Source organism: Mustela nivalis (assembly GCF_964662115.1).
Source record: "Mustela nivalis genome assembly, chromosome: 10".
Classification (NCBI taxonomy): Eukaryota; Metazoa; Chordata; class Mammalia; order Carnivora; family Mustelidae; genus Mustela; species Mustela nivalis.
This window is the reverse complement of record NC_139029.1, coordinates 5,588,672-5,616,165: the sequence shown is the minus strand read 5'-3', so window position 1 is coordinate 5,616,165 and position 27,494 is coordinate 5,588,672. Positions and strand designations below refer to the sequence as shown.

General features: G+C 41.9%; 2 protein-coding genes and 1 pseudogene across 5 annotated transcripts in view; 1 reads left to right on the top strand and 2 right to left on the bottom strand.

Moving 5' to 3' along the window:
• Positions 1-8,434: 8,434 nt before the first annotated feature.
• LOC309841816 (uncharacterized protein) lies at positions 8,435-10,055 on the bottom strand. Its single transcript, XM_082685316.1, has 2 exons — positions 9,698-10,055; positions 8,435-8,766 (listed from the first exon to the last, which is right to left on the bottom strand). The coding sequence occupies exons 1-2, from the start codon at positions 10,017-10,019 to the stop codon at positions 8,636-8,638; spliced, it is 453 nt and encodes a 150-aa protein (XP_082541442.1). The 5' UTR covers positions 10,020-10,055; the 3' UTR covers positions 8,435-8,635.
• The window catches only part of RERE (arginine-glutamic acid dipeptide repeats), a 417,613-nt gene continuing 399,706 nt past the window's right edge, over positions 9,588-27,494 (top strand). For all 3 annotated transcript variants that reach the window (XM_082685303.1, XM_082685300.1, XM_082685297.1), the window contains exon 1: positions 9,588-9,728. The gene's annotated coding sequence lies outside the window, so the exon portion shown is untranslated. The remainder of the gene's footprint in view (positions 9,729-27,494) is intronic.
• On the bottom strand, positions 19,285-19,809 carry LOC309841817 (small ribosomal subunit protein uS8 pseudogene; annotated as a pseudogene). The gene has a single exon. The product of its transcript is annotated as a small ribosomal subunit protein uS8 pseudogene (transcript).

Genomic DNA, 27,494 nt, shown 5'->3' with positions numbered 1-27,494 from the left:
AGGTGGTCGGCAAAAGCTGGAGAAGCCATGAGAGGCCACAGGAAAGCCACAGTCATGAAGGAGCTGAGATGATGAGAAAGCAGACACTGAAGAGAAGAGAAGCTACGCTGCATGGGGAAGGCTGAGGAGAGAATGGGGAGCAGGCGGGAGAGAGAATGGGAAGCAGTGATAATGTCCTGGGGCCCCCGACCTTTGTGTGGTCTCGCCTCTAGTCCCACAGCTCCTGATGTCACTCGGTTCAGCTTTGCCTGGGCTCCCATCTCCCGTTACTTGACACACTGCATGAGTCTCTCATACAATCAAAGAGCAGAGCTAAAATGCTCTTTATAAAAAAGTTAATAGGCTTTTTCTGAGTAGTTTTAGGTTCACAGCAAACTTGAGCAGGAAGTGCAGAGGTCCTACGCACCCCTCCCCCACCCCCCTACCCCAGTCTTCTTTTATTAAGAACTTACAGTAGTGTGGTCCATTTGTTTAACTGATGAACCAACATCAATATAATATTTATTAACTAAAGTCCATAGTTTACAATAGGGTTTATTCACTTTGTGTTTTATAGATTCTGTGGGTTTTATTTATTTTAAAATTTATTTACTTGAGAGAGAGCGAGCGAGTGGGAAAAGACAGAGCATGAGCTGGGGGAGAGGCAGATGGAGAGCGAGAGGCAGACGGAGAGCGAGAGGCAGACTCCCTACTGAGCAGGGACACACACCCCCGATGTAGGGCTCAATCCTAGAACCCAGGATCATGACCTGAGCTGAAGGCAGATGCTTAACTGACTGAGCCACCTAGGCGCCCCAATTCTGTGTGTTTTAGCAAACGCATAATGACATGTATCCCCCCTTATAAAATCATACTGAATAGTTTCACTCCCCTAAAAATCCCCTGTATTCCATCTGTTCAGCCTTGTCTTTTCCCTAACCACTGATCTTTTTACTTCCTGTTCTAGAATGTCGTTTCCAGAATGTCGTACAGTTGGAAACACACAGTAACCTTTTTCGGATTGCTTTCTTTCACTTAGTAATGCCTGTAAGGTTACCCCATGCCTTTTTATGGCGTGATAGCTTGTTTTTTTTTTTTTTAGGGCTGAATAATATTCCATTGAACGGATGCAACATAGCTCGTTTATCCATTCACATATTGAAGGATATTTTGGATACTTTCAAACTAAAATGCTCCTTTTTAGATTAAAGAGAGAAAAAAGAGATTAACGAGAGGAATTATTCTGGAAGTTGGAGTATTAGAAGGAGACATTTGGGGTTGATATTTGAATTTAAGATGCCTAAAGTGGGGGCGCCTGGGTGGCTCAGTGGGTTAAGCGTCTGCCTTCGGCTCAGGACACGATCTCAGGGTCCTGGGATCCAGCCCCACATCGGGCTCTCTGCTCAGTGGGGAGCCTACTACTCCTTCTCCCTCTCCCTCTGTGCTCTCTCTCTCTTGCAAATAAATAAATACAATCTTTTTTTTTTTTCCCACGAACTCCATTTTTATTTTTATTTATTTATTTTTTTTTTGCAGATCGCATTTTTTTAAAATTTTTTTTTTAATTTTTTATTTTTTATAAACATATATTTTTATCCCCAGGGGTACAGGTCTGTGAATCACCAGGTTTACAATAAATGCAATCTTAAAAAAGAAAAATATGTCTTAAGTGTTGAATGAAAAGGAGTCAGGCATTAAACTGAGTCCCCCAGACATGTCCAGCATAGACGCTGAAGCTTGGATGGTAGAGGGTGAATTTTATCTCCTCTGGTTTACAGAGTTTCTTTCCTGTTTGTTCTGTTTGTCAATATGCCTTAGATTGAAGAAATGAATGTTGGTGGCAAATAGCACCTGCTTCATCAATGTTTAAAATTAAATTTTGGGGAGTGCCTGGGTGGCTCAGTGGGCTGAGCACGTGACTCTTGATTTCGGCTCAGTTCATGGTCTCCAGATCCTAGGATCCGGCCCGGCGTCAGGCTCTATGCTCAGCGTGGAATCTGCTTGTCCCTCTCCCTATGCTCTTCCCCTTACTCATGCTCTCTCTCTCAAATAAATAAATAAAATATTTTAAAACAGATTAAATTCTGGATTCCCAAATAAAGTCTTAGGATTCTTAGGATCTGAAATTTATTTCCTGTGGACTCTCCCTTCTGAGGGCCCCTTTGTGAGCCAGTCCAGGCTGCCTTGTTTACCAGTCAGACAAAATAGGGCTCGTGGATAATTTTTAACTCCCCATTACTGTGCCCTTATTCTCGCCAGAAGACCACATCTTTCCTCCAAGGTAAATCTAAGTAATTTACCAAAGATGCAGAGGAAATGTTTATCTTGAAATGCAGCTTCCCCCAGGGTGGAATTTGCTGGCTCTCTGGCTCGCTCGGCTAACAGTGGACAGCTGTTTATAACGGGAACTGTGCAACAGCACGTCTCAGGGAGATGGCAGGCAGACAAAGGAGGAGGACTGTGAACGATCAAACTTGGAATTGGGCCAGGACAATGAAAATCAGCATCTCCTCCCCTTAATTCTTTCGTGAAGCCCTGTGAGACTCTTCAATGACCACGTGTGGTCAGAAGTCAGATGTTGGGTTTTGATCTTATCCAGAAGGCGCCCATTGCCCCCGGACACCAGGCTGTGGCCTTGGCTGGCTGAGCGTGACTCAGAGAAGAGCATCCTTCCACTGGATCTGATGTGGTTCAGTGGAGCAAGACTGCCTTGGGATCTGTCTGTAGGTGTGCTGGTGTACAGACCCACTTCTCCTTTGGTTGAAAGAAAATTCACTGGAGCCTGGACTTGAACGGAGAAACTTCACTGTTCTCCATAATCGGTCACGTGCACACAAAGGAAAGGGGCTATGAGTTTTGCAAAGCAGTTTCCCTTTTGTACACGTCTGCATGCGTGACTCGTGCCTCCTTAATTAGTGCCATAATCACGATTTCTCCATTTCAGTTCTGTGCGGGGACTATCAGGGGTCACTTACTTGGCCTGAGGGAAAGGACTGGGATTCCGATTTCCAACACATTACGAAGCGAAACCCCACTGTGGGTAAACCCAAGGTGTGCTGAGTGCCCAGAGACATACCACGGCGGGCAGTACTCAGCCCTACTCTTGCTCAACCTGAAAAACTGCAAGGGGAGAGGGCTGAAGCTTGTGTTGGCTGGCATTCGCACCGGAAGGCCATCTCAAAGAAAATGCCTGGAAACAAGCTTCAGTCTGTTAGCAGGCTTGATAAAGCACCCTCGTTTTGCTGAAGGCATTTTGGAGGAAAATAATTTACTTGTTCTAAAGCTTGAGCTCTTCTGGTGAATTATGAAGGCTAGTTACCAGCCATATGTTCAAAGGACTTGAATTCTTTTTTTTTTTTAATTATAAAAATTATACATGCTTGATAAGAAGAGAAATAAAATCAAACAGAACAGAGTAGAATGAAATCAAAGGTCTGTTTCCTGTACCCTCCTTCCTCTTCATTCCACGCCCCCTGGCCTCACTTGAAACATTTTCCTGGTGACTATGTTTTTAGACATCTTTGAAGCATAGACAAATTTGTTCTTCTATTTTTTATTTTTCTAAAAAGGCAGTTAGAGGGATGCTTGGGTGGCTCAGTTGGTTGGACGACTGCCTTAGGCTCAGGTCATGATCCCAGAGTCCCAGGATCAATTCCGCATCAGGCTCCCAGCTCCACGGGGAGTCTGCTTCTCTCTCTGACCTTCTCCTCGCTCATGTTCTCTCTCACTGTCTCTCTCTCAAATAAATAAATAAATAAAAATCTTAAAAAAAAATAAATAAAAAGGCAGTTAGGGGGTGGCTGGCTGGCTCAGTGGGTAGAGCATGTGACTCTTGATCTGGGAGTTGTGAGTTCGAGCCCCATTTTGGGTGTAGAGCTTACTTTAAAAAATACAAATAAAATTATACTTTGCATAATTGTTTTGTGACTTGTTTTTTTCACTTAGCTCTGAATCCTGATTATCATTCTATATCAATTCAGACTTACCTAATCCTTTTTGAAAGTTATAAAGTATTCCATTGTATGTTTGTACTATAATTTATTCAAGTGTTCTTTGTTGATGGATGTTTGGATTTTTCCTGTTTTTCACTATTATAAACAATGTTGCAATTATATGTGTGTTTGTGTATATTTCTGTACATTTATGCAAGATTATTTGTAGAATGAGCTTCTAGAAGTGGAATTTCTGGGTCAAAGGATATGGATATTTAACCTTTCCATAGGTGGTTGCCAAATTGTGTTCTGAAAAAGGGACTGATTTGGGGTGCCTGGGTGGCTCAGTGGGTTAAAGCCTCTGCCTTTGGTTCAGGTCATGATCCCAGGGTCCTGGGATCGAGCCCCGTATCAGGCTCTCTGGTCAGCAGGAAGCCTGCTTCCTCCTCTCTCTCTGCCTGCCTATCTGCCTATTTGTGATCTCAAATAAATAAAATCTTAAAAAAAAATAGAAAAGGGACTGATTACATTTTTACCTACAGTGCATCACAGTACTTGTTTTCCTCATGCTCATCAATACTGGGTATTATGAAGTTAAAAATATTCCCTAACCTGGGGCGCCTGCGTGGCTCAGTGGGTTAAGCCGCTGCCTTCGGCTCGGGTCATGATCTCGGGGTCCTGGGATCGAGCCCCACATCGGGCTCTCTGCTCAGCAGGGAGCCTGCTTCCCTCTCTCTCTCTCTGCCTGCCTCTCCATCTACTTGTGATTTCTCTCTGTCAAATAAATAAATAAAATCTTAAAAAAAAAAAAAATTCCCTAACCTGAGAGATGATTTTAATTTCTACTTACTTTATTATGACTGAATCATGTTTATTGAACACATTTCTCTGTGAATTTTTTGTTCATATATTTCTTTCCATCTTTCTGAATTTTGTTTCTTACAAATCCGTAAGAGCTATTTGTATTAAGGAAGTTAGTATTTTAGGGGTGCCTGGGTGGTTCAGTTCGTTGATTATCTGCCTATAGCTCAGATCATGATCCTGGAGTCCCAGGCTCCCTGCTCAGCGGAGAGTCTGCTTCTCCTTCTGCCCCTCACCCTGCTCTCAGGCTCTCTCTCACTCTTTCACTCTGTCTCGAATAAACCTTTTTAAGAGAGAAAGGGAGTGAGAGAGAATACGAGCAAGTGCCTGATGCCGGGCTCCATCCCAACACCCTGGGATCATGACCTGAACCGAAGGCAGACACCCAACCAACTCAGTCACCCAGGCACCCCAGTAAATAAAATCTTTTAAAAAAATAAAATCTTTAAAGAAAAAAGGAAGTTAGTACTTTATGACAGGTGTTTTTTTTCTTGGATTGTTGTGATGTCTTTTTGTGCCTTACAGAGATGTAAAATATGCATGCATTAAATTTACTGGTGTTTTCCTTTATGGCTTCTGGGCTTCCTGTCATGCTTAGAAAAGACTTCTTCAATCCATGATTTGAAAAAAATTCTCTATTTCTCTAGTTTCTTTCATGGTTTCATTAAATCACAAAATATCTGATATACACAAAAGAATACACATAAACTCTATGTGGGTTACAAAAGAAAGTAATAAAATAAACTCCCAAACTCAACCTAACAAAGAGCAGTTCCATGGGTCTTACAGGATCCTATAAGAGACCATGGTAAAGTCTCTGCAATTTTTTAAAGAGATTTTTTTTGAGAGAGAGAATAAGAGAGAGAGCGAGCGAGCCGAGAGATGGGAAGAGGAGAGGGTGATGAAGAGGGCAGACTCCCTGCTGAGTGTGGAGCCCAGGGCAGGGCTCGATCACATCACACCAAGACCATGACCTGAACTGAAATCAAGAGCTGGATGCTTAACCAATTGAGCCACCCAGGCACCCCACTGCCTTTTTTTTTTTTTTAAGTGATCTCTACACCCAGCATGGGTCTTGAACTCATGACCCTGAGATCAAGAGCTGCATGCGCTACTAATTTTTTTTTTGGTGCCGAAACCCGGGTGTTTCGGGGACCAGGGCTCCATCCCAACACCAGGGACCGCATGCTCTACTAATTGAGCCAGGGGCCCCCTCAGTGGTTTCATTTATTACATTTAAAAAATGTCCATCTGTAATTTGGGGTGAGTGAAGTGTTTAGAAATAAAGTAAATCTAGTTAAAGAATTTTTTTCTTAAAGATATATTTGAAAGAGAGAGAGAGAGAAAGCAGGTGGAGGGGCACAGGGAGAGGGAGAAAGAGAGCTTTTGTTTAGATATTATTTATTTATTTGAGAGAGTGAGAATAGGCAGGGGGAGCAGCAGAGGGAGAGGGAAAAGCAGGCTCCCCAGTGAGTAGGCAGCGCACTCAGGGCTCGATCCTGGGACTCCAGGATTGTGACCTGAGCTGAAGGCAGACCCTTAGCCAACTGAGCCACCCAGGTGCCTCAGAGAAAGAGAATCTCAAGCAGGCTTCACATCCCGGTCCAGCGCGGAGCTGGATCTTACAACCCTGAGAACCCTAATGACCTGAGCTGAAAGCAAGTGTTGGACGCTTAACCAACTAAACCACCCAGGTGCCCCTAAGGAATTGTTTTTTCTGCATTTTTTTCCCTATATGGTTATCTGGTTGTCCCAATGTCATTTATTAAAGAATTCCTCTTCCTCCTGTTTCTTTTAGATAATGGTATTATGTCTCTGATGTGACCTCTGTATACAAAATGAAATCACTTCTAGGACACATAAAATGACTAACAAAAGTCCTTGATATTTTCAAATTCAATAACCAAAGTAATCCCCGTTTTCTAAAGCTTGCTGAAAAGAGAATAAGGAAATTCTTTCTAATTTCATAGTGGGGAAAAAAAGACCCACTAGATATTTGACCTCATTCACCTTGATCAAGTCATTTAACTTCTCCAAGCCCCAGTTTCTTGACCTTTATAATGGAGATAATAATACACCTCATGGACTATTGTCAGGACTAAGTGGACGAAGGAATACAACATGGTTTGCATGGCACTTGGGACGTAGTAAGCTTTCAGTCAGTCAATGGTTTAATAGTTGTCTTTATTAAGATGTATTGTTATTACATTATCAGCCTCTCAGGAAGGCCATTCTCTCCAGCTTTATGGCTGGGCCACAGTTCTTGCATGGGCTTGTTGTAGTTAAAGAGATCCAGTTTGCTAATTTTATGGTGCAATACCATAATATTATGCTTTGTAGCAATGTGAAGTCTTGAGACTTCTAAATCTACATTTTATTTTGAAGTAGGCTCTACATCCAATGTGGGGCTTGAACTCAGGACCTGGAGATCAAGAGTCACATGCTCTTCCAACTGAGCCAGCTAGGCACCCCTTAATCTACATTTTTTTTTTTTTTTTTTTAAGAGGGAAGAGAGAAGGTGCAGAAGGAGAAGGAGAGAGGGAACCTTAAGCAGACTGCCTGCTGGGTGCATACCCTGTTGTGGCGTTTTGTGGAGCTCGATCCTACAACCCTGAGATCATGACCCAAACTAAAATCAAGAGTCAGATGCTCAACCGAGTCGGCCAAGCACCCCAAATCTCTATTTTTATAGATAAATGACAGTAATGGCAAGCCCTAATGCTACGATAAATGTGGTTGACTGGTCTTGAGAGCCTCTCCCCTCCTTGCTTAATGGTAGTGTAGGATCAGGCACCTTCTGAAAAACTGTTGTCCATTTGCCCACCGCAGGGCTAAACCTTTATTAGAAAGAATGCTCGCTCTTGTAAGTATAGATTGTGATGGACACTGAAGTCATCTAATACATCTAACCCATCTAATACACTTTACTCCTTGTTATTTCCAAAAGTGATGTTGAATAATTCCATCCATATCTAGGATATCCGGAGCCATTTACTGAATTTACTATGTTGTAAAATTCAGTTCTCACATTATTAGATATATAATGAGGTATTAACTACGTTTCCCATTTCATAGCTGAAGGAGTTGCAGCAAGAGAGGGTTTTTCTTGCTGTAAGTTACTCAGAAAGGAAACGGCAAAGACCCATTTGTTTTTAGATCTCTTGGGTCACAGTCCAATGATATGTGCTAGTCCAAATTATTCTTAAAAGAAACTGCTGCATGTGGAAATTGTAATCTGAACAGATATTCCAAAGAGAAAATTATCACTTTATTTGAAATAGATGAGTGAATTATTTTGCGCTGTGTTCTATCCCTTAATTATTCCATTATATACAGATCTGAACTCCTTCAGGGAGAGTGTACAGTATAAGAACACCAATAAGCATTTACGTATATTAACAAACCAACAATAGGTTGATGATTCGCCCTGGATTCATGCCAGGGTGTGTGAAAGAACTCAATAAACATGATATGCATTTCAAAAACTGCTAGTCATAATTAAAATTTCCAAACCCCTCATTCCTATAAATTATATTAAATAGAATATGAGCATTTGGCCTGCCCCTCACTCCCCTTATAGCACCGCAGACCCTATGATTACCAGCCTTTTGGGAAGTGGGACAGAATACTAGGTTTCTCAAAAGAAAAAGGCGATATTTGGATTTTCTTTTTAAAAAAAGGTTTTATTTTTCAAACTTATGGCATAGGGTTGTGCACACTGCTCTCTCCCTAACCTTCGTTCTGCGACTGGGGTTCTAGTCCCTTTTTTATTCCTTGAGGAGACTTTCCAGGCTTTTTCCTCTTTATTATATTCTTTTCAAAGAAGCAGCGCGACCTGCGAATTTCGTTTTTCTCTTTCTTAATTAATCTTCGGCCGCAGACTTATTTTGAAAACGTTCATTCCCATCAGAATTTCTTAAGAGTCCTGAAGCGAATCGTCGGAACCCACTCCGTGTCCCCCCCTCCCAGGAATAGGAGTCCGCGTCTGGAGTGGCTGAAAACGCAAATTGGGACCCTGGTAACAGCAAGGGCAGCGGGACTCCGGCCGGTCGCGCCCGTGGGACCAGCCCGCAGAGCGCCGCGGCCCCGGCTCCGCACAAAGACGCGCCCCGGTGGTGGTGGGGGGGAGGGCCCAGCCCACCGCCGCCCGGAGCGCGCGCTCGAGCCCGACCCGCGGCGTCGCCACAGCCCGGCCGCTCCCCTCCTTCTCTCCTGCTCTTTTTATTAGAAAGAAAAAAAAAAAAGAAAAAGAAAAAAAAAAAAGGAGAGAGGGGAGGGGGGAGAGAAAACGAGAGAGCGCAAGAAGTCCCGCCCCTCCGCCCGCCCTCCGCCTCCCGTTGGCCCGGCCTCCGCGCGCGTCACGTCGGGACGCGCCAATGGCGAGGCGTGATACTGCGAGGTGGGCCGGGCCCGAGCGCGGAGTGGGCGGCGGGTCGGTGCAGCAGCCCCGCCGCGGCTCGGCCACCATCGCCGAGGCGCCGCTGCTCCCACAGACGCTCGCGAGCCGCCCCCCGCGCTTCCAGCCTCCTCTTCCTCCCGCACGCCCGAGACACTCGCTCGCCTTGGGTCTCGCCCCCGCCTCCGCCTCCCCCGTGCTCTCCCCTCGCTCGCCTCCCATATTGTCTCTGCCTCATTTTCTCTCCTAGTTGAGGAAAAAAAAAAAAAAAATCACCATCATCCTCAGGGAGCCCCTCGCCCTCAGAAAAACAAAACCAGACATGATCCTGGGCTCCCGCTTCTGAAGGACTGGCCGAGCGAGGAGCAGGGAGCTAGTGGAGACCGTCCCAGAGGTCACGGGAGGGAAGCCCCCGCAGCCCCCGGCCCCGTCCCCGCGGCCGGCCCCTCCTCGGCCCGAGCCCGGCGGTCCCCAGCCCCGCGGGCCTCCCGCGCCGTCCCCCACTTTCCCGGGAGCCGGACGAACACACCTCCATTGATGGTGTAGCGCATTCGGGGAAGGTAAGTCTCCAACTTGCCGGCGCGTGGCAGCTGCCTTCTCTCCTGGCCGCTGGACTTGGGGACGGGCGTGGGGCGGCAGGGGGTCGGCTTGGACTCCTCGGTCCGTCGGGAGCCGGGGAGGGGAGGCCGGCGAGCGAGCCGCGCGTCCGGGGGGACGGGAATAAAGGGCCGGGGACTTGTTCGGCCCTGCCGGGGCCGGGTAACTGTCCCACTGGCCTGCCGACCCGGGTTCTGTCTTTGCTGCTTATTCATGATCTTGTCGGACTTGTCTGAGGTGAAAACCTGCTTCATGTGACTAAATTACTGGCTGAACTGGGGGTTGGGGTGGGGTGGGGGGGAGGAAAGGAAGTGAAAGACCCAAACTGTAAATTTTTTTGACTGTTTGTGGATTTGGGGGTCTTGGGGGAGGGCTTTTCTTAAAGTAGTATTTTCACAGTAGGGAAAGAGTCCTTCTTTGTGTTCTAAATCTCCAGTTCTTTGCTGTGTGTGATTACTAAATCATGAAACCCCAAATCACTTGCAGCAGAATGGGATTCTTACTACCATGTTTTGAGTTCTGCTCCCTGAAAGAAAGTGACTTCTGGTTTTTTTTTTTTAAGGTTTTGGAAAGAAGAGAGGTAGTTTTACATAGATTGTGTGTGTGTGTGTGTGTGTGTGTGTGTGTGTGTGTGTGTGTGTGTTGGGAGGGGAAAGTATTGCAGGTTTCCTTTGAAACTGGTTGCTTGAGAAGTTGTTGAAAGGAAAACAAAATGATTCATTGTTGAATTGTCATTTTCCTCTGCCTCTTTTCCAAGGTTTGCTTACAATCTTTCTGGATTACAGACTTCAAACATTGATTTAAGCAAAATGTGTCCTTGAGAAACTGGGTGCTTTAAATGTTTCAGTATGTGTTGCTATTTTAAGGGACATTTAGAAAGTAGTTTTGTATGAATCCTGAAATAGCTTTCCCCAAAGCAAATTTTTAAACACAAAAAAAGATAACTAGTAAAAGGGAAACTTGGTGAATTACAAACCAAACATTTTGGTGTAACATAAATTAATGCATCCTCTGTTTAGATATGGAACAGTTTTGATAATTGCTTTCCATTTAAAGAGAGACCTTTTTGTCTGATGTACACTGGTTTCTTTAGTCTCAGTCTGTTGGGGGAGGGGAGAGAGGATGGATCTATACAATAATAAAATGATCTTTGGGTAGCTATTTCCTTCCATGGATTTGCTTGCTGAGTTAATTCCACTGTAAATTATAAACCAGTTTTGGTTTTGATGGCCTGAAGGAAAAGCTGGCTTCCAGCTCTCCCTGTTGTTGTTGAGGTCGAAGGGAAAAGAGGCAGAGGCAGGCAGGCAGGCAGGCAGGCAGACACAGACACACACACACACACACACACACACTCACAATACCAGGCTGAGGGCTCATTGTTCTTCCATACACACATTCATTCTCTCTCTCCCATATTTGGGACTAGGTTTGCACAGACAAACACAGCTCTTTTTGGGAGAGAGGAGAGAAGATGGGGGAAGGGTGGACGCTTTTCTTTTCCAGCTTTCTTTCACCCATCTCATGTCTGGCGGTTTTTTTTTTTTTTCAACCTTATGAGAGGCAGAAGAGTAGATTGGAAACTAAAGGACACTCAAAAACATGTTCAGAGACTCGACTCCTCCACCTCCCTTCTTTCCTCTGCAGCCCTAGTTTCTGCTGCTCTTTTTTTGTCTATGTAAAGATGAAAACCTTTTCTATATGTCGTGACCTTATAGTCATCCTTCCTATTCCTCATTGCCCCTGACTTTGTTTGGGGACAGTGACTTGTTCAGTTGACTCTTATTGTAGTGAATGTGATGAGGGTCTTTTCTAGGTAGAAGTAGATTGTTTCAGTTAAGATGATAATGATCATATTTGTGGTTAATATTTGGCAAAGAGTGTCTGGGTGTTTTGACATTTTAGTGGTCTGATGGTTGATAATCAGGTATGCTGGCTATTGAGTTGTCATTTTTTTGTTTTGTAAGTAGGGCTTATAAAGAAAGATCTGTTTTTCTCTTTCCGGGGCTGGTGTAGAGGCTTCCTTGAGTATTGGTCAGGGAATACGCTGATAGAGTCCTCCTGGCTTAAACCCAGCTCTGGGCCAAGGATGGAGGTTGGTGTGAATACTGTGGGTTGCAGAATAGCACCTTCTACCGGTTAATTGCTTTGAGGGATCCTGATGAAGAGGATGGGGGAGGGGATTAACGGCTGAGGCCTAATGATTTTCTTTTGAACGCAGTTGTAGTGCCTTCCTGCAAATGCCACTTCCCTGAGCTGCTAATGCAGATGTCCTTTGACTGGCACGGATGTGTCGAGGCTTTTTATCTTATTGGCTGTGTCTTGACATTAGTTTGTTCTATCATCAGAAGTGTTTACACATAGTGACTTCCAAAGACTCGTTTGAATTGATACTCTTTTATGAAAAACATAGTTTGTCTTAGAATACTAAACAAAATCAAGGGATTTGTTTGTGTTCTTGGTGTTAGAAATTGTACGTACACTAGCAGTCTTTAAAAAGTTTTCAGTATCATTAGTAAAAAGGCAAATAGACCTACCCAATAGAAGAGAAAAATCCTAGCTCTGGACCCAGGCGTTTTCTTCTGGGATTTCTTGGGGATGGTGGGGAGGTAGGGGAGAGAGGAACTCACTAAAATCAGTATTTTTGTGGATGTAGTAGTGTTGTGTTGCAGTAGTGTTGTTTTCAATTGTCATATAAACAGATGAAATTAAGTCTGATAGGATGACTAATTCTCTGGGTTAGGTTAAAAAAAAAAAAAAAAACAGAGGCAAGAGAAAATGAAATGAATGTGTACACAGATTAACACAGAAGGCCAAATTCCTGCCCAAAGACTTGTAATCCAAAGTGTAGTTTCAGAGATAATCTGTTTGATAAATGTCCAGAAGGTTTTTTATCACACATCCTAGCCCATCTCTTTTGTTTTAGTGGAGTGGACTTTTGGGAGAGGTTTGCAGAGGCAAAGGGGACTCTGCATAGAATAAACATCTGTTTCAGACCCTCAGGAATGTGATTTCTGATTCACTTTGCTTTCAGAATTTAAGAGTGTAACCCCTGAAGTTGTGTACCTTTTACAAATGAAATGTGAACAGTTCGAATGTATTATTTATTCAGTAGGAATAGAGGCTAGTAATTTCAATCCAGTATATTCTCTGCCAGTGTTTTGTTGCAAGGTAACTAGAGTAACTGAGAACGGGTTCACAACAAAAAGGTAATCCAAATCAAGAAATAAATGGACCAGTTACTTTTTCACCTTTGACATGGTGGTCAGTGAAAAGGTTTCTAAAAAGTAGGGTAGAATCACTGTAAGTCTTGAAACAATTATATGTACTGTTGACAAAAATATGCCAGGTGCTATAAAAACACACACACAGAGGAATATGACCTGTGCTCTTCTAGAACCAGTGTATGTTGAATATTATTATGGACTTAGTAAGCACCCGTTAGTTTTAAAATTAGTTTTGAATCTTTAACATCTTGTTTAAATCCCAGTAATCAAAAAAACATTTAAGTAGTAAAATAAGTTGTATATACTGAGTTCTTCTGGGAATTTCTGTGCTTTCCAACTAACTGCTTTTGGCAGCTTCTTTTGCAGTTGATGTAAAGGTTAAGATAGCAGAAAATTCAGATGTTTAGAGTCATTAGTGTAACATAGTTGTGAACTTCATTTTACACATACATACACCCTGAAACAATAGTTATTGTTTTACATAATCACTCTCTGATAATGCTGTGCTCTGGCTGATCATAGAGTCTTTCAACAACTAGAAATTCCTTTTGAATCATGTTTAAGTGATTGTTAATTATTAGTAGTTATCTTTGTAGTTGTTCCAACTTTGTAGCTTTGCTTGTCCTGTTTAAGTGAACATTTATTTGTTAGAAAATGGTTAAGATTGCTTAAGCCATTTTTAAAAAAATTTTATTTATTTATTTGAGAGAGAGAGAGATAGAGTGATCGAGAGAGAGAGCATGAGAAGGGAGGTCAGAGGGAGAAGCAGACTCCCCATGGAGCTGGGAGTCCGATATGGGACTCTTATCCCAGGACTCCGGGATCATGACCTGAGCTGAAGGCAGTCGCTTAACCAACTGAGCCACCCAGGTGCCCTGCTTAAGCCATTCTAATGAATATTTGATCACATTAACTCAGACATGTTCAGATCCTAAATATATTTACGAGAATGAAGTTTTGATTGGAATTGTGATTTGTATAATTAACTTGTTGGTGTGCCAAGTAATATAATCTATGCCATGTGTCTGTATATTGGCTAACTAGGTCAGGTTGGACTGCTAATACAAGAGGTTTTTGGTAAAGTGACCTGTTTGTGTCAGTGTAAAACTGTTTTTATTTGGTAAAATTTACCAAATTTACCAGCAACCATAAGCAATATGTTTACTTGTGAAATTTTTCCTTATATAGTTATGTTACAAAATGATATGATCTCTAATTCCTTAGACCTCTTGGTATTTGAGGAATCTTCACAGCCTATTTGTCTTGGGCTTTTGCATCAGAAGTTGAAGTTATAGGCCGTGCCCTAATTAAAAACCAGATATACATATGATTTGTAAAGGTTTTGTTAGGCTTATTTGGTTGCAAGGAACAGAAAGCCTTCAAGTCATTTCATGCATTGGAGAAAAGAGGAGCAGATCTGGAAACCTAGAGAATCAGGCCTCACAGAACAATAACCTCAGGTTCTGATGGGCCTCACAGATGCTGGAGTACTGTTTGGGATAAGGATCCTGCCCAGCTCCAGTGACCAGATTACCTTGTTGCCTCCTCAGCAGGAAGGATTTGTTGAGACATACCCTGGTGCCAGGGCTGGCCATGGTTGTGCAGGCTCTGTGTAGCATAAGGACACCACACCACTCTAAAGGATGGTATTGACATTGTGGGCCTGGAATAAGCTGAAAGAGAGCTTGTGAGCAAGCCTGGCGATGCTGGATCTCTAGACAGACTCTTAGAGCAGCAGGGGAGAGCCCCTCCTACAAAAACCCATGCTAGCACAGGTGGTCACACACATACTCAGCAGAGCACACATGTACTCATTCATTGACACCTGTACGTGTTCACCAGGCTCCCCGAGGTCTGATTCCTGACCCCCTTACTTCTGGAGGTGGGGAACAGGGTGAGTGGGCTGGTGGTGGCACTTAATGTATGGGGGCTGACTAAATTTGTGGGGAGTGTGAGCAGGTGAGAATGTGGGCATGTGTCTGCATGTATGAATTCGGAGCAGCTGCCTGGGGACTCTCTGGAAACCTTTTCCTCCCTGGGCAGAACATGGTTGCACTGGGGTGGTGTATCAACGCTACAGTAATTTTGGTTGATTCCTAATGAGAAGCAAAGGCTGACCACTGATTTAAAAAGATGTTTGTTATATGAAGACATTCAGGTGAATTTAAACTAGATGCTCCTTTTTATATCCAGTGCCAGTGTTCCCCTGCCCTTCATTCCTCTTTCCCTCCCCTTTTCTTTCTTTATGTGTGGGTCCCTGAAGTGACTGAAGGGGTATCATCAGTTTGCAATCCTGCTGTCTCTGGGTGGGTCAGCACCTAAGTTGTTGAGGTCGGATAGTATTACACTAACTTAAATATTTTTTTACTGAAGGCAGGTATTATGCACAAGACCCTAAACAGGCAGGGCTGGCTCACCTAATCCTTTTCTATTCACTCTGCTCTTTTCTGTCTGGTTTCTTTGTGACTTTATGCCTCTGATGCTCAGCTTCCACCTTTTCTACTAAGGACTCATTATATATTTAATTAACGTTTCCCAGGAGAGGATCTGATAGGACTCTTGGTTAAGGGTTTGGAGCCAGACCATTTCTTAAGCTACCTACCAGCCTCCCAGATGGTGGGTTGCTCACTTGTTCAAGCTGTATCTCACTGAGGTACACAGTAGGAGGTATGGGAATGGGAGGCATTCTGAACCATGGCCTATGGGAGAGGATTTTTTTCTGCTGTTAAATCCTGTCATGTTTTTCCCGTCTTTATTTTCCTGACATCTGGTATGGCTGTTGTTGCTTTTGATAGCTTATCCAACAGTTTATTTTCCTTTAAGAAACTACATCATCATAAATGGTAGTTAAGATTTCTTTTTTAGGTGAGATCATATTATTACATCTGTCTTGCATTTTTCCTGGGAATCTACCCACCTATGTGGTCTACCTTCCTGCCTACCAAGTCCTTTATTCCCAAACTGTATTCATGGCATACTAATATGCTGCGAATATTTTAAGTATTTTGAGGTCAAGTAAATTTATTTTTGTTACTATTTTTTATTTTATTTTTTTAAAGATTTGTCAGAGAGAGAGAGAGAGAACACAAGCAGGAGGAGCGGCAGAGGGAGAAGCAGACTTCCTACTGAGCAAGGAGCCTGATGTGGGACTCCATCCCATGTGTTGGGATCATGACTTGAGCTAAAGACAAATGTTTATCAGACTGAGCCACCCAGGCATCCCTATTTTTTATTCTTTTTTAAATTAAATTTTATTTTTTTAAAAAGATTTTATTTATTTATTTGACAGACAGAGATCACAAGTAGGCAGAGAGGCAGGCAGAGAGAGAGGAAGGGAAGCAGGCTCCCTGATGAGCAGAGAGCCAGATGTGGGGCTTGATCCCAGGACCCTGGGATCATGACCTGAGCTGAAGGCAGGGGCTTTAACCCACTGAGCCCCTTATTCTTTATTTATATTTATGGTAGTTAGCATATACTGTATTATTAGTTTCAGGGCTAGAACTTAGTGATTCATTGTTTGCATATTGTTCATTTTATATATATATATATTGCTCATTGCACAGTGCTCATTATATCAAGTGCCCTCCTTAATGCCCATCACCCAATTATCCCTCCCCCCTACCCTCAAGTAAATCTATAATGTGCCTTAAAACCTTAAAGGCTCAGAAATATCTTGTAGTTTACAGAGGGTTTTTTCATTTGTCTGTTTCTTTGGTTTGTTATTTATTTATTTTTTTAAAGATTTTATTTATTTGACAGAGAGAGATCACAAGTAGGCAGAGAGGCAGGCAGAGAAAGGGGGAAGCAGGCTCCCTGCTGAGCAGAGAACCTGATGGGGGGCTTGATCTCAGGACCCTGAGACCATGACCTGAGCCGAAGGCAGAGACTTTACCCACTGAGCCACCCAGGCCGCCCCTATACGTTTGGCTTTCTTATGGAAACTAATCTTCTATAGAACAGTTTGAGAAGCACATCTAAAATTAATCCTTCTTAGTCAAGTGGCTTGTACTTTTCTCCTGGATAATGAAGTAAGTTTGGTGTTACTATTACAGCACTTTGCTGCTCTGCACTATTTTTTTTCAAGCAAGCTTTGCCCTCCAGTACTTCCAAGGGTATTTCCAATGACTGCCTTTTCCACCTTTTACATATGTCATTCTGGAGTGTGTGTGTGTGTGTATGTTAAGTAATCTCTTCACCCAGTGTGGGGCTCAAACTTGACCCCAAGATCAAAGGTCACATGCTCTACTAACTGATCTAGACAGGGACCCCATTCTGGAGTTATTTTTGATTGTTCTGTCTATAGTCCCTCATTCCATCTTTAAATCAGATCACAGTCAAATCAATATTTTCTTTTTTTACCCCACTTCACTAGCTGTGCTCTTATTCAAGGATGTAATCACCTCATTTTTGGACATCTGCAGATATAAACACAGGCAAGAATCAAAAAATATTTAAAAAAATCCTGAAGTACATGACTATAGCTCATTGAGGTAAACCTTGCAGGCATGTAAAGATGAAGAGAACAGCTTTCTAGAAATCAATGTCTTTACTGGCCATTTATATACACATAATTGTTAAAAGATAAACTTAAGTGTTTGAGAGACGCAAAGTGCCATCGGGTTATATTAGTGATGTATTGCTGCATAAAAAATTACCTCAAGACTTGGTGACAGTACAGTAAATATTATCTTACAGTTCTGTGGTCATTCATTTGGGAGTGGTTAGGTTTGAATGGTTCTGGCTCAGGTCTCTCTTGAAGTTGCAGTCAAAATGTTAGCTGGGGTGCAGTCATCTGAAGGCTTGACTGGGGCTGGAAGCTCTGCTTCCCCATGGCTAACTCTTTTGGCTGTGAGCAGGAGTCCTCTGAAGCGTCCTGCTGTCTGTGTGGTTACCTGAGTGACCTTGTGATGTGGCATTGGCTTTCTTCAGAAGGAGTGATCAAAGAGAGAGAAAGAGGAAGCAAGAAGGAATGCTCAGTGCCATTTCTTTCTTTCATTTTTTAAAGTAAAAACAAAAAAAAACCAGATTTATTAATTTATTTTGGTGGGAAGCAGGCAAGCTTTTGTGCATGAGTTGGGGGAAAAGGAGAAGAAGAGGAAGAGAGAATCTCAAGCTGACTTCCTGCTTGGCATGGAGCCTGATACAATGGCAGGGCTTAATTCCCCAACCCTAAGATCATGAGCTGAGCTGAGATCAAGAGTCACATGCTCAACTGACTGAGCCACCCATGTGCCCCCTCAGTGCTTTTCTGACCTAGTCTCAGAAGTCAGACATCATCACCTCTACCAAATTTATTCATTAAAATCAAGTCACTAAGTCCAGTCCATGTACAAAGGTATAGAAATTAAGCTCCACCTCTTGAAGGAGGAATAGCAAAGAGTTTGTAGATTTATTTTAAAACCACTCTGGGGTCATCTGGGTGGCTCAGTTGGTTAAGCGGTTACCTTCAGTTTGGGTCATGAGTCCTGGGATCTAGCCTTGGGTTGGGCTCTCTGCTGAGCAGGGGAGTCTGCTTCTCCTTCTCCCTCTGCTTCTCCCCAACATGTTCTCTCTTTCTCTCTCAAAAGAACCACCCCCATAAAACCACTACAGGAGTTAGAAGGAGAAAAATATAGAAGACTTAAAAAATGTTTTCCCTTTTGTTTAGTTATCCTCAAGCAATGCTTTACTTTAACTGGAGAGTAGTTGCTGGATCTTAGAGGAGAGTGACATGACCATAACCTCATTCATCTTCTCCTTCTACCTTTGTTCAGATACCATTTATTCTCTACCTTCTTCCTGTTATTCTTACATCAGATTTAATTCTTTCTCTCTCTCTCTCTCTCTTTTTTTTTTTTTTTTTTAAGATTTCTTTACCCATTTGAGAGAGAGAGGCAGGGAAAAGGCAGAGGGAGAGGGAGAGAAATCCCCGAGCAGACTCACCGGTGAGCAGGGAGCCCAGTGCAGGGCTTGATCCCAGGATCCTGAAATTATGACCCGAACTGAACAAAGAGTCGGATGCTTAGCCAACTGAGCCACCCAGGGACCCCAGATATAATCTCTTTCTATTAAAACTGTGCTTAGGGGGCACCTGGGTGGCTCAGTGGATTAAGCCGCTGCCTTCGGCTCAGGTCATGATCTCAGTGTCCTGGGATCGAGCCCCGCATCGGGCTCTTTGCTCAGCGGGAGCCTGCTTCTCTCTCTCTCTCTCTCTGCCTGACTCTCCACCGACTTGTGATCTCTCTCTCTGTCAAATAAATAAATAAAATCTTAAAAAAAAAATAAAATAAAACTGTGCTTAGGATGCCTGCCTTTTTTTTGGTTTGGCCACTGTGAGTTCTTACCAAGTACCTTTTTTCTTTTCTTCAGTTCGTTTACCTTTCCGCTTATTTTATCATTTTTTTGTGGGGGGGGTCCATTGAGGCATTTTATTTATACATAAGTATTACATCCTGAGAAAAAGAATCCCAGGGTTTTTGCTCCTGTGTAATTTTGTCTTCTTCATGGTTCATGATGCCAGCTGAGGTTGTTAGTACAATGAAACAAAACTGGTAGGACGAGAGTAGGTTATTATGTCATCTTTTTAGACCTTTGAGTTGCATATAACATCGGGGGCTGACTGCTGCATATGTTTTTAACCTGCCTGTGAGGTTCACAACAATTTTTCCAGCTCCGAGAACGTCAATGATTTCAAATTCACCAGTGGAGCCATGCTTTATCATCACAGTAAGAAACCGGACAATGACTTTGGAGCATGGCCTAATAAGAACTTGTCATTTGGCTCTCTTCGGCATTGGTGATGCTCTTGAGAGCATCAGCCCAGGACATTCATGTGCACCATTAGGGCCGCGTTGAAAGATGGCAAAAAGACACTTACATCTTGTGTTAATGATTATTTCTTCCATTTATATCTTAATGTGTGTGTTTTTTTAAGATTTTATTTATTTATTTGTCAGAGAGAGAGAACATGCATGACTGCACAAGCGTGGGGAGTCGCTGGCAGAGGGAGAAGCAGATTCCCCGCTGAACAAGGAGCCTGATGCGGGACTTAATGACCTGGGCCAAAGGCAGACGTCCAACTGACTGAGCCACCCAGGCATCCCTGTATCTTAATGTTAAATCATGTTCTTCCCATTAGATTGTGAAACTACTGAAGTCAGAAAGTTTTAACTACAGCAGTATATATGCTTACATGTTGAATTAAATGTATTCTAGAAGACACATTTCATTGTATCTAAGATGTGGTCATTAGTAACATGTACCATTATTTTATGCACTGCTAAGAGTGAAAAAAATGCTAATGAACTGTGTAAGATCTGTCTCAGTTCCCATGTTGTATAGATGTAAACAATAGAGATCTTAAAATCGTTGAAAGGTGGTCATGTATTTAGGCCATCTTTTCATAGCTTTATACCCTGGAAAACATAACTGAAGATAGATCTTCAAGCAGATTATTTTCTCTCATAGCAGCACTGCTATAGGTAGTGTTATTGTCTAAAGATTTAGCATGAAAAGTTTAGTTATGATGAACAGTACAGTAAAAACAGAGCTGCTACCATAAACCTATAGTCATTATAGTTAAATTATGTTCTAGTTTCCTTAGAGTAGGTATAACTATTATATATTTTGATATGTAATACAGTATATGTTATATATACATATAACATACAAAGATACATCCCTACTGCATTACCAGTTTGGCCTAAAATGTCAACTTTCAACTATTTTAACTATTTAATATTTAAGTAGTTTCTCATGATTGAGAAAACATATTGTTTCTCATGATTCTGTTTATTAACTTCTCCCTTAGTACTGTTTTCTAATGTGACCTTGTTCTACCTCGTGTCTAGTTTGCAAGTTTATAAATATATAGCCCTAATCTCTTTTCTGAGATCCTGATCCACGTTGCCCTCTTGTCTCCTTGGATGGCTTTTGAATGCTGAGCTTTACAATGTACCAGTTGGTATTTGTCCACTCTTAGCCATCATACCATTGAACAAAATAGTTAAGAGCTCTAGACTCAATCCCCAGTCTGCTGCTTAATCATTAGGCAAATAGGGGCGCCTGGGTGGCTCAGTGGGTTGAAGCCTCTGCCTTCAGCTCAGGTCATGATCCCAGGGTCCTGGGATTGAGCCCCACATCGGGCTCTCTGCTCAGCAGGGAGCCTGCTTCCCTTCCTCTCTCTCTGCCTGCCTCTCTGCCTACTTGTGATCTCTGTCTGTTAAATAAATAAATTAAAAAAAATTAGACAAATTACTTACCTCTCTGGGTCTCAGTTTACTTATTGTAAAATGGGAGATAATAGTTGGAGGAACAAAGTAATTGATACGTACAAGATGCTTAAAATGTTTCTGGTAAATGGTAAGTATTCACTAAGTGCTAGTCTTTAAAACTTACTTACTGTTATGATTGTCATCTAGAGATCTAGCTTTCTGTTATGTTTGCTTCTTTATTATCTGCAATACTCAGTAACCAGAAGATACTTAGGATCAGTGGGTCAACTCTACAGGGCTTAAATAAGTGCTGAGTTACTAACTAAAACTTTCATTATTTCTTGGGTAGGACATGCTACAGAATTGTATATGATTAAATACCAAGTGAATGACACAGTCATAGTGAGGTTTGGGTGTTAATGAATTGTGAACAGAATGTGATAGCTTAGTTGTTTTTCTTCCTTGTGATGATCCTGAGGGATATATATATATAAGTAGAACCATGGTGAGTGGGAAATTCAGAATATTTTATTATTAATTGGGCTTTTGGCCAAAATAACCATGTAGATTTGTCTAATACCCTGGGTTGTAGCAATTGGTTAAACTTAAGGCCTAGGCAAGGGATCTCTCTTCCTCCTAAATCCTACTGTCTTACTACTATTCTTAGGCTGGCTACTTTACAGAATGCCCAAAGAGAGAAAAATGAGCAAGTGCAAGATAGCAAACCCTCATATATATGTGTCATGTTTAATCTGCATTTGATCTTCAAATTTATAAACAAGTCCAGTCAGTGTTTTGAACTCTGACCCAGTCAGGTTAGTATTCTTTTCTCTTAGAGAGATCCAGGAAGGTAGGGGATGGAGAGAGAGTGCAAGGCATCTTGTTGGTCCAGCTTCTGCTCTTTAGTGAGCTTGGTTTAATGGCCTGTGAGGAATAACTAAACATGGTTGGCCATCTGTCTAGCAGTCCTACTTTCTGACCTTTTTTATAGGACATTCCCTGGGAGCTAGGGGGAACTGCAAAGTAATTTTTAAATTTAGGGATAGGTTTACTTTTTGAGATGAAATTAAGGAGAAATGTTATGTGAAAATAAGATTTGCCATTTGGAAAAGTGACCCACCATTAGTGATAGCTGCTATGGCATTTTGGTAATATGTTGATTTTAATTTCAGTAATGGGAGTATACTCTTTGAGGAATATGATTATATATGATTATGTTAGTAGAGCAGGATTGAAGCCTAATCATATTATACTCAGTCTGAAACAAGAACACGGTAGCAGAAGGGGTATAATTAACTTGGGAGGCTGGAAGAGGGGCATCTGGAGTGTTGCCCTCGCATTCTGCAACCTCAGGTATATTGCTGTCAACTCCAGGAGGGTACTGCTTTGGTCATCTTTGTGTCCTTTGTATCTAGCGTGTGAAGAATGTAGCAAGTATTCACTTGTCACGTGAATGATTGGATAATACTATTTTGTAGTTTATTGAGGTCAATTATACAGGAGATTTGGCTTAATCTCCTGACTCCAAAAGATATTCAGGAAGCTGATTTTCGGACAAATTCTTGCTAATAACATTTTTGTATCTTACATATAGTATAGAAAGACATTTCAGTGCTTATTGGTTTTTTGAATTATCAAAAAAGTTACTTTAATCCTAGGAAGTATAAAATATGTATTAGAAATTGCTTAATGAAGTAGTACTTAATAAATACATATAGTACTCTTTGTAGGTGTGCCTTTTTTTAAAAAAATATTTTATTTATTATTTATTTGACAGAGACACACAGTGAGAGAGGGAACACAGGCAGGGGGAGGGGAGGAGGGAGGAAGCAGGCTCCCGCTAAGCAGGGAGCCCAATGTGGGGCTCGATCCCAAGACCCTGGGATCATGACCTGAGCTAAAGGCAGACACTTAATGAATGATGGAGCCACCCAGGTTCCGTGTTTTGCCTTGTTTTAAGTAGGATTAGGTTTAGAGGTGAGTGGCAGAAACCCAAAATAACAATGGCTTGAACGATGTAGAAGTTTCCTTTTTTTCATGTAAAGCATGGGCAGCCCTGAGCTAGTATGGTACCTTCATGCTCATTAGGAGTCCCAGTTTTCTCCTTTTAGTCAAAGAACATCTCTAGTTCTTCTGGTCAGTTCTGTATTCTTACCAGGGGGGAGGAGGAAGGGGCAAAAGCTGGGTATATCCCCAATCTGTGAGGATACTTTCCAGAAAATGACACACATCACTTCTGCTCTGTCCCTTTAATTATGACAAAATCCTCAGGCCACTGATAGCTGCAAGGGAAGCTGAAAATGTAGTCTTTCGTGGAGATGGCTATGTGCCTAGTCAAAAGAAATCAGAGATTCTGTTAGTTTAGAGGAAAGGAAGACTCCTTATTGCAGGACAGCTGGCACTCTGACCAAAATCCCAACAGATTATGTAGTATTAACACATTGGGTAGCGATGTCTGGGTGGCTCAGTCTGTTAAGTATCTTCCTTTGGCTCAGTTCATGATCTCAGGGTCCTGAGATCAAGCCCCACAACGTGCTCCCTGCTCAGCAGGGACTCTGCTTTTCCCTCTCCCCTCTGCCCATCCCCCCCAGGTCATACCCTCTCTCACTCTCAAATAAATAAATAAAAACTTTAAACACATAATACGCACACACATTGGGTAATTTGCCCTTCAGTATTTTTAAAAAAATATTTTATTTATTTATTTGACAGAGAGAGAGAGAGATCACAAGTAGATCACAAGAGCAGCAGGCAGTGAGGGAGGGGGAAGCAGGTTCCCTGCTGAGCAGAGAGCCCGATGTGGGGCTTGATCACAGGACCCTGAGATCATGTCCTGAGCCGAAGGCTGAGCCCCAACCCACTGAGCCACCCAGGTGCCCCAGCATTTTTTTTTTTTTTTTTAGATATTTTATTTATTATTTGAGGCATACTAGAGCACTTGGCGTGGGTGGGGGCGGCCGTGTGTGTGTGTGTGTGTGTGTGTGTGTGTGTGTGTGTAGAGAGAGAGAGGGATCCTTACCTTTCCTACTTCTGTTGTTTGTGGTACATAACTGTTACCTAATTAAATAGGAAAAACCTGTGCTTTTTAGATTCTTGCCGTTTCTTACATACTTTAGTGAAATACCAGTTTAATTTATGTATGAAATGAGGCATACACGGTGACCTAGACACTTATGCGCCCTTGATGAGTTTTCTCCCCAGTAGGAATAAGACATGTACACTGTTGACTACTTGATAGAGGAATGTGTCTCAGGAGGGGATGATCCCATGGTTTAAGAAAGAGAATCAGCTCTGGCTGGGGGCATTAGGGAACATTTGATATAGGAGGAGGTGTTTAACCTGTGTTGAAGGATTGGCAGGATTTGGACATGTGATAAGTAGGTAAGAGGATTTCAGGCAGGAAATTGCATGGAGCAGAGGTACCCAGGCTAGAAGGATGGGAAATGGGGAGAACTCTTGCTGCTTCTCTGATGATTATTATTATTTTTTTTTTTTTTTAAGATTTTATTTATTTATTTGACAGAGAGAGAAATCACAAGTAGGCGGAGAGTCAGGCAGAGAGAGAGAGAGAGAAGCAGGCTCCCGCCGAGCAAAGAGCCCGATGCGGGGCTCGATCCCAGGACACTGAGATCATGACCTGAGCCGAAGGCAGCGGCTTAATCCACTGAGCCACCCAGGCGCCCCTCTGATGATTATTAAATATGTTTTGATTTCCTTTTTTAAAAAAATTCTTTTAAAATGTTCAGTAGCAGATGCAGGCATATGTAGTTCTTTCAGCTGAAGTAGTTTATGTTTGAAGCTGTTACTGGTAGCTGTTCAGACCAAGTTGTTAAGACTATTTTGGAGAGGAGTCCTTTGGGTTGATTTCTCAAAGGAAGAACGGACTGGTTTGGCTGGAACCATGAAGCACTGGAAAGACAAGTTGGGGTCGTAGCATGGGGAGATTTAACACCAGGGGAAGGCTTTATTTGAGAGCCTGATTCATTCAAATTAGAAACAAATTAATTATAAAATTAATATGTGCTCATTGTAATCACATTCCTACAGTTCAAAAAGAATAATGCTTATTCCCCCAATATTCTTCCAGACATTTTCTATGTATACATAAACACGTGTACACACTACATATACTATAGTGAATTTTTCTTTATTTAATATTTCAAGCATATACTTTTCAAATCAGTACTTGTAATTATACCTCAGGTCTTTAATTTTTTTTTTTTTTTTAAAACAACTGCCAGCTGGGATATCGGTATGGATGTATATTTCAGTTTCCAATCCATTGATGGATACTTAAATTGGTTCTGATTTTTTTTTTTTAATACTTGTACCTGTACAGCTGTTTAGGTATATCTGTATTGTAAATTTGTAGAATTGGAATTGCTGGATCCATAACTATGTACATGAAAAAAAAAAGATTTTATTTATTTATTTGAGAGAGCTCGCATGCCTGTGTGAGCGCGGGCAGGGAGAGGGAGAAGCAGATTCTCCACTGAGCAGGAGCCCACCGAGGCGGGGGATGGGTGTGGGGGGCGGAGAGGACTTGATCCCAGGTGATCCTAAAGACAGCTGCTTAACCACTTAACCAGCTGAGCCACCCGGGTGCCCTTGTACATTTTTAATTTTGAAAGCTGTTAATAAATTGCTCTCCCAGATATGCCAGTGTGCACAAAGAATGTTTTGGAGTTCAGTTTCTTCATTTTTCCACCAACCCTGGGTATTATGAGAGTTCTTAATCTTTGCTAACCTGATAGGTGAAGAGTGTACAGTGTCACTTTAATTTGCATTTCTTTGATTATAAGTGAAGTTGATGATCTTTATATATCGCAATTTAGTATACACATTTTTAAAAAAGTTTATATTTATTTAATTAATCTCTACACCCAACCTGAGGCTCGAACTCAAGACCCCAAGAGTCCCATGCTCTTCCAGCTGAGACAGCTATACGCTCTAAAATACACATTTTATGGACTCTCTGTAATAAAGTCAGGTGGTTTATATATGGAGTACTTCTTTCTAACTTTTTTTTTTTTTTTAAGATTTTATTTATTTGACAGAGAGAGTGAGAGAGCACAAGCAGGGCTCTGGAGCAGGAGCAGGAGAGGGAGAAGCAGGCCATGATCAGGCAATCTGATGTGGGACTTGATCCCAGGACCCTGGGAGCTGAAGGCAGAGCCAGCCAGTCACCCTCTAAGTAACATTTATTTATTTTAAAAAATAATAGCCTAGGGTGCCTGGGTGGCTTAGTTGGTTCAGTGTCTGACTCTTGATTTCAACTCAGGTCATGATCTCAGGGTTGTGAGGTTGAGCCTAGAGGCTGGCTCTGTACTGGGTGTTGAGTCAGCTTAAGATTATCTCTCTCCCTCTCTTCTCAAAAAAAAAAAAAAAAGAAAGAAAAAGAAAAAGCTTTATTGAGCTATAACTCACATACCATAAGGTTTATCCTTTTAATATATATATATGTATATATACAAATATATATACACCCCGTGGGTTTTAGGCATTTATTTTAAAATTGAGTGCCAGTCATTGCTTTATTATTTGTAGTAAATAACTGTCAAGCTGAACTTGAGGTCTTCTCTTTCTTTCCAGACTCATCAGTATATTAGACTCAAAATATGAAATGGGAAATGCAACTTCTGTTATTTTTCTAGTCTGTAGGCCTTTCTTTTTGGGAGTGCAGTTGTGCTAGTTGGGTTCTGATACGGAATTATGCATGACAACTGCTTTGGAATCTCAGTGCTGTGATACTGGATGGGGAGTGATTTCTTTTAAATAAATTGTAGTTGAAACTGATTTCCAACTGTTGGAGGTAATACAGATTTTTGACTTTTTCTGAAAAGTCTGACATGAAAAGAGCTTCTGAGGTAAAAAGATTTTTAAAACATGGTAAGTGTTTAAAATTAGTAAGTCAGTTTTTTTTTTAAGATGGGTAATTGAATCCTTTGTAGTTAATATGAGATTTCTTAACAACTAACTTGTGTATGTGTGTGTGTTTTTGATATGATGATTATTTTGCTTCACATTAAGAACAGTAGTGTTGTGGGAAAAAAACAAGACAAAACAGTAATAATTTGGCCTGTGTGTGTTCTTGGTTATAATTCACACAGACATTTTAGTGTAGAGAAAAGGATACCAGTAATTTGTTAGACTGAGTTTTTAGGGTAAACCTTTTCTGTCCTCTAGCTTGGCTCCCATCTAATAGAGTCCTAGGCAGCTCCTGTCCAAGGACTCCCATAGAATAGTGGCCCTTGTTTTTGGCCAAGTCTGGGATCCTCATCTGTATGGTTGTTCCACTTGGGAAAAGATGTTA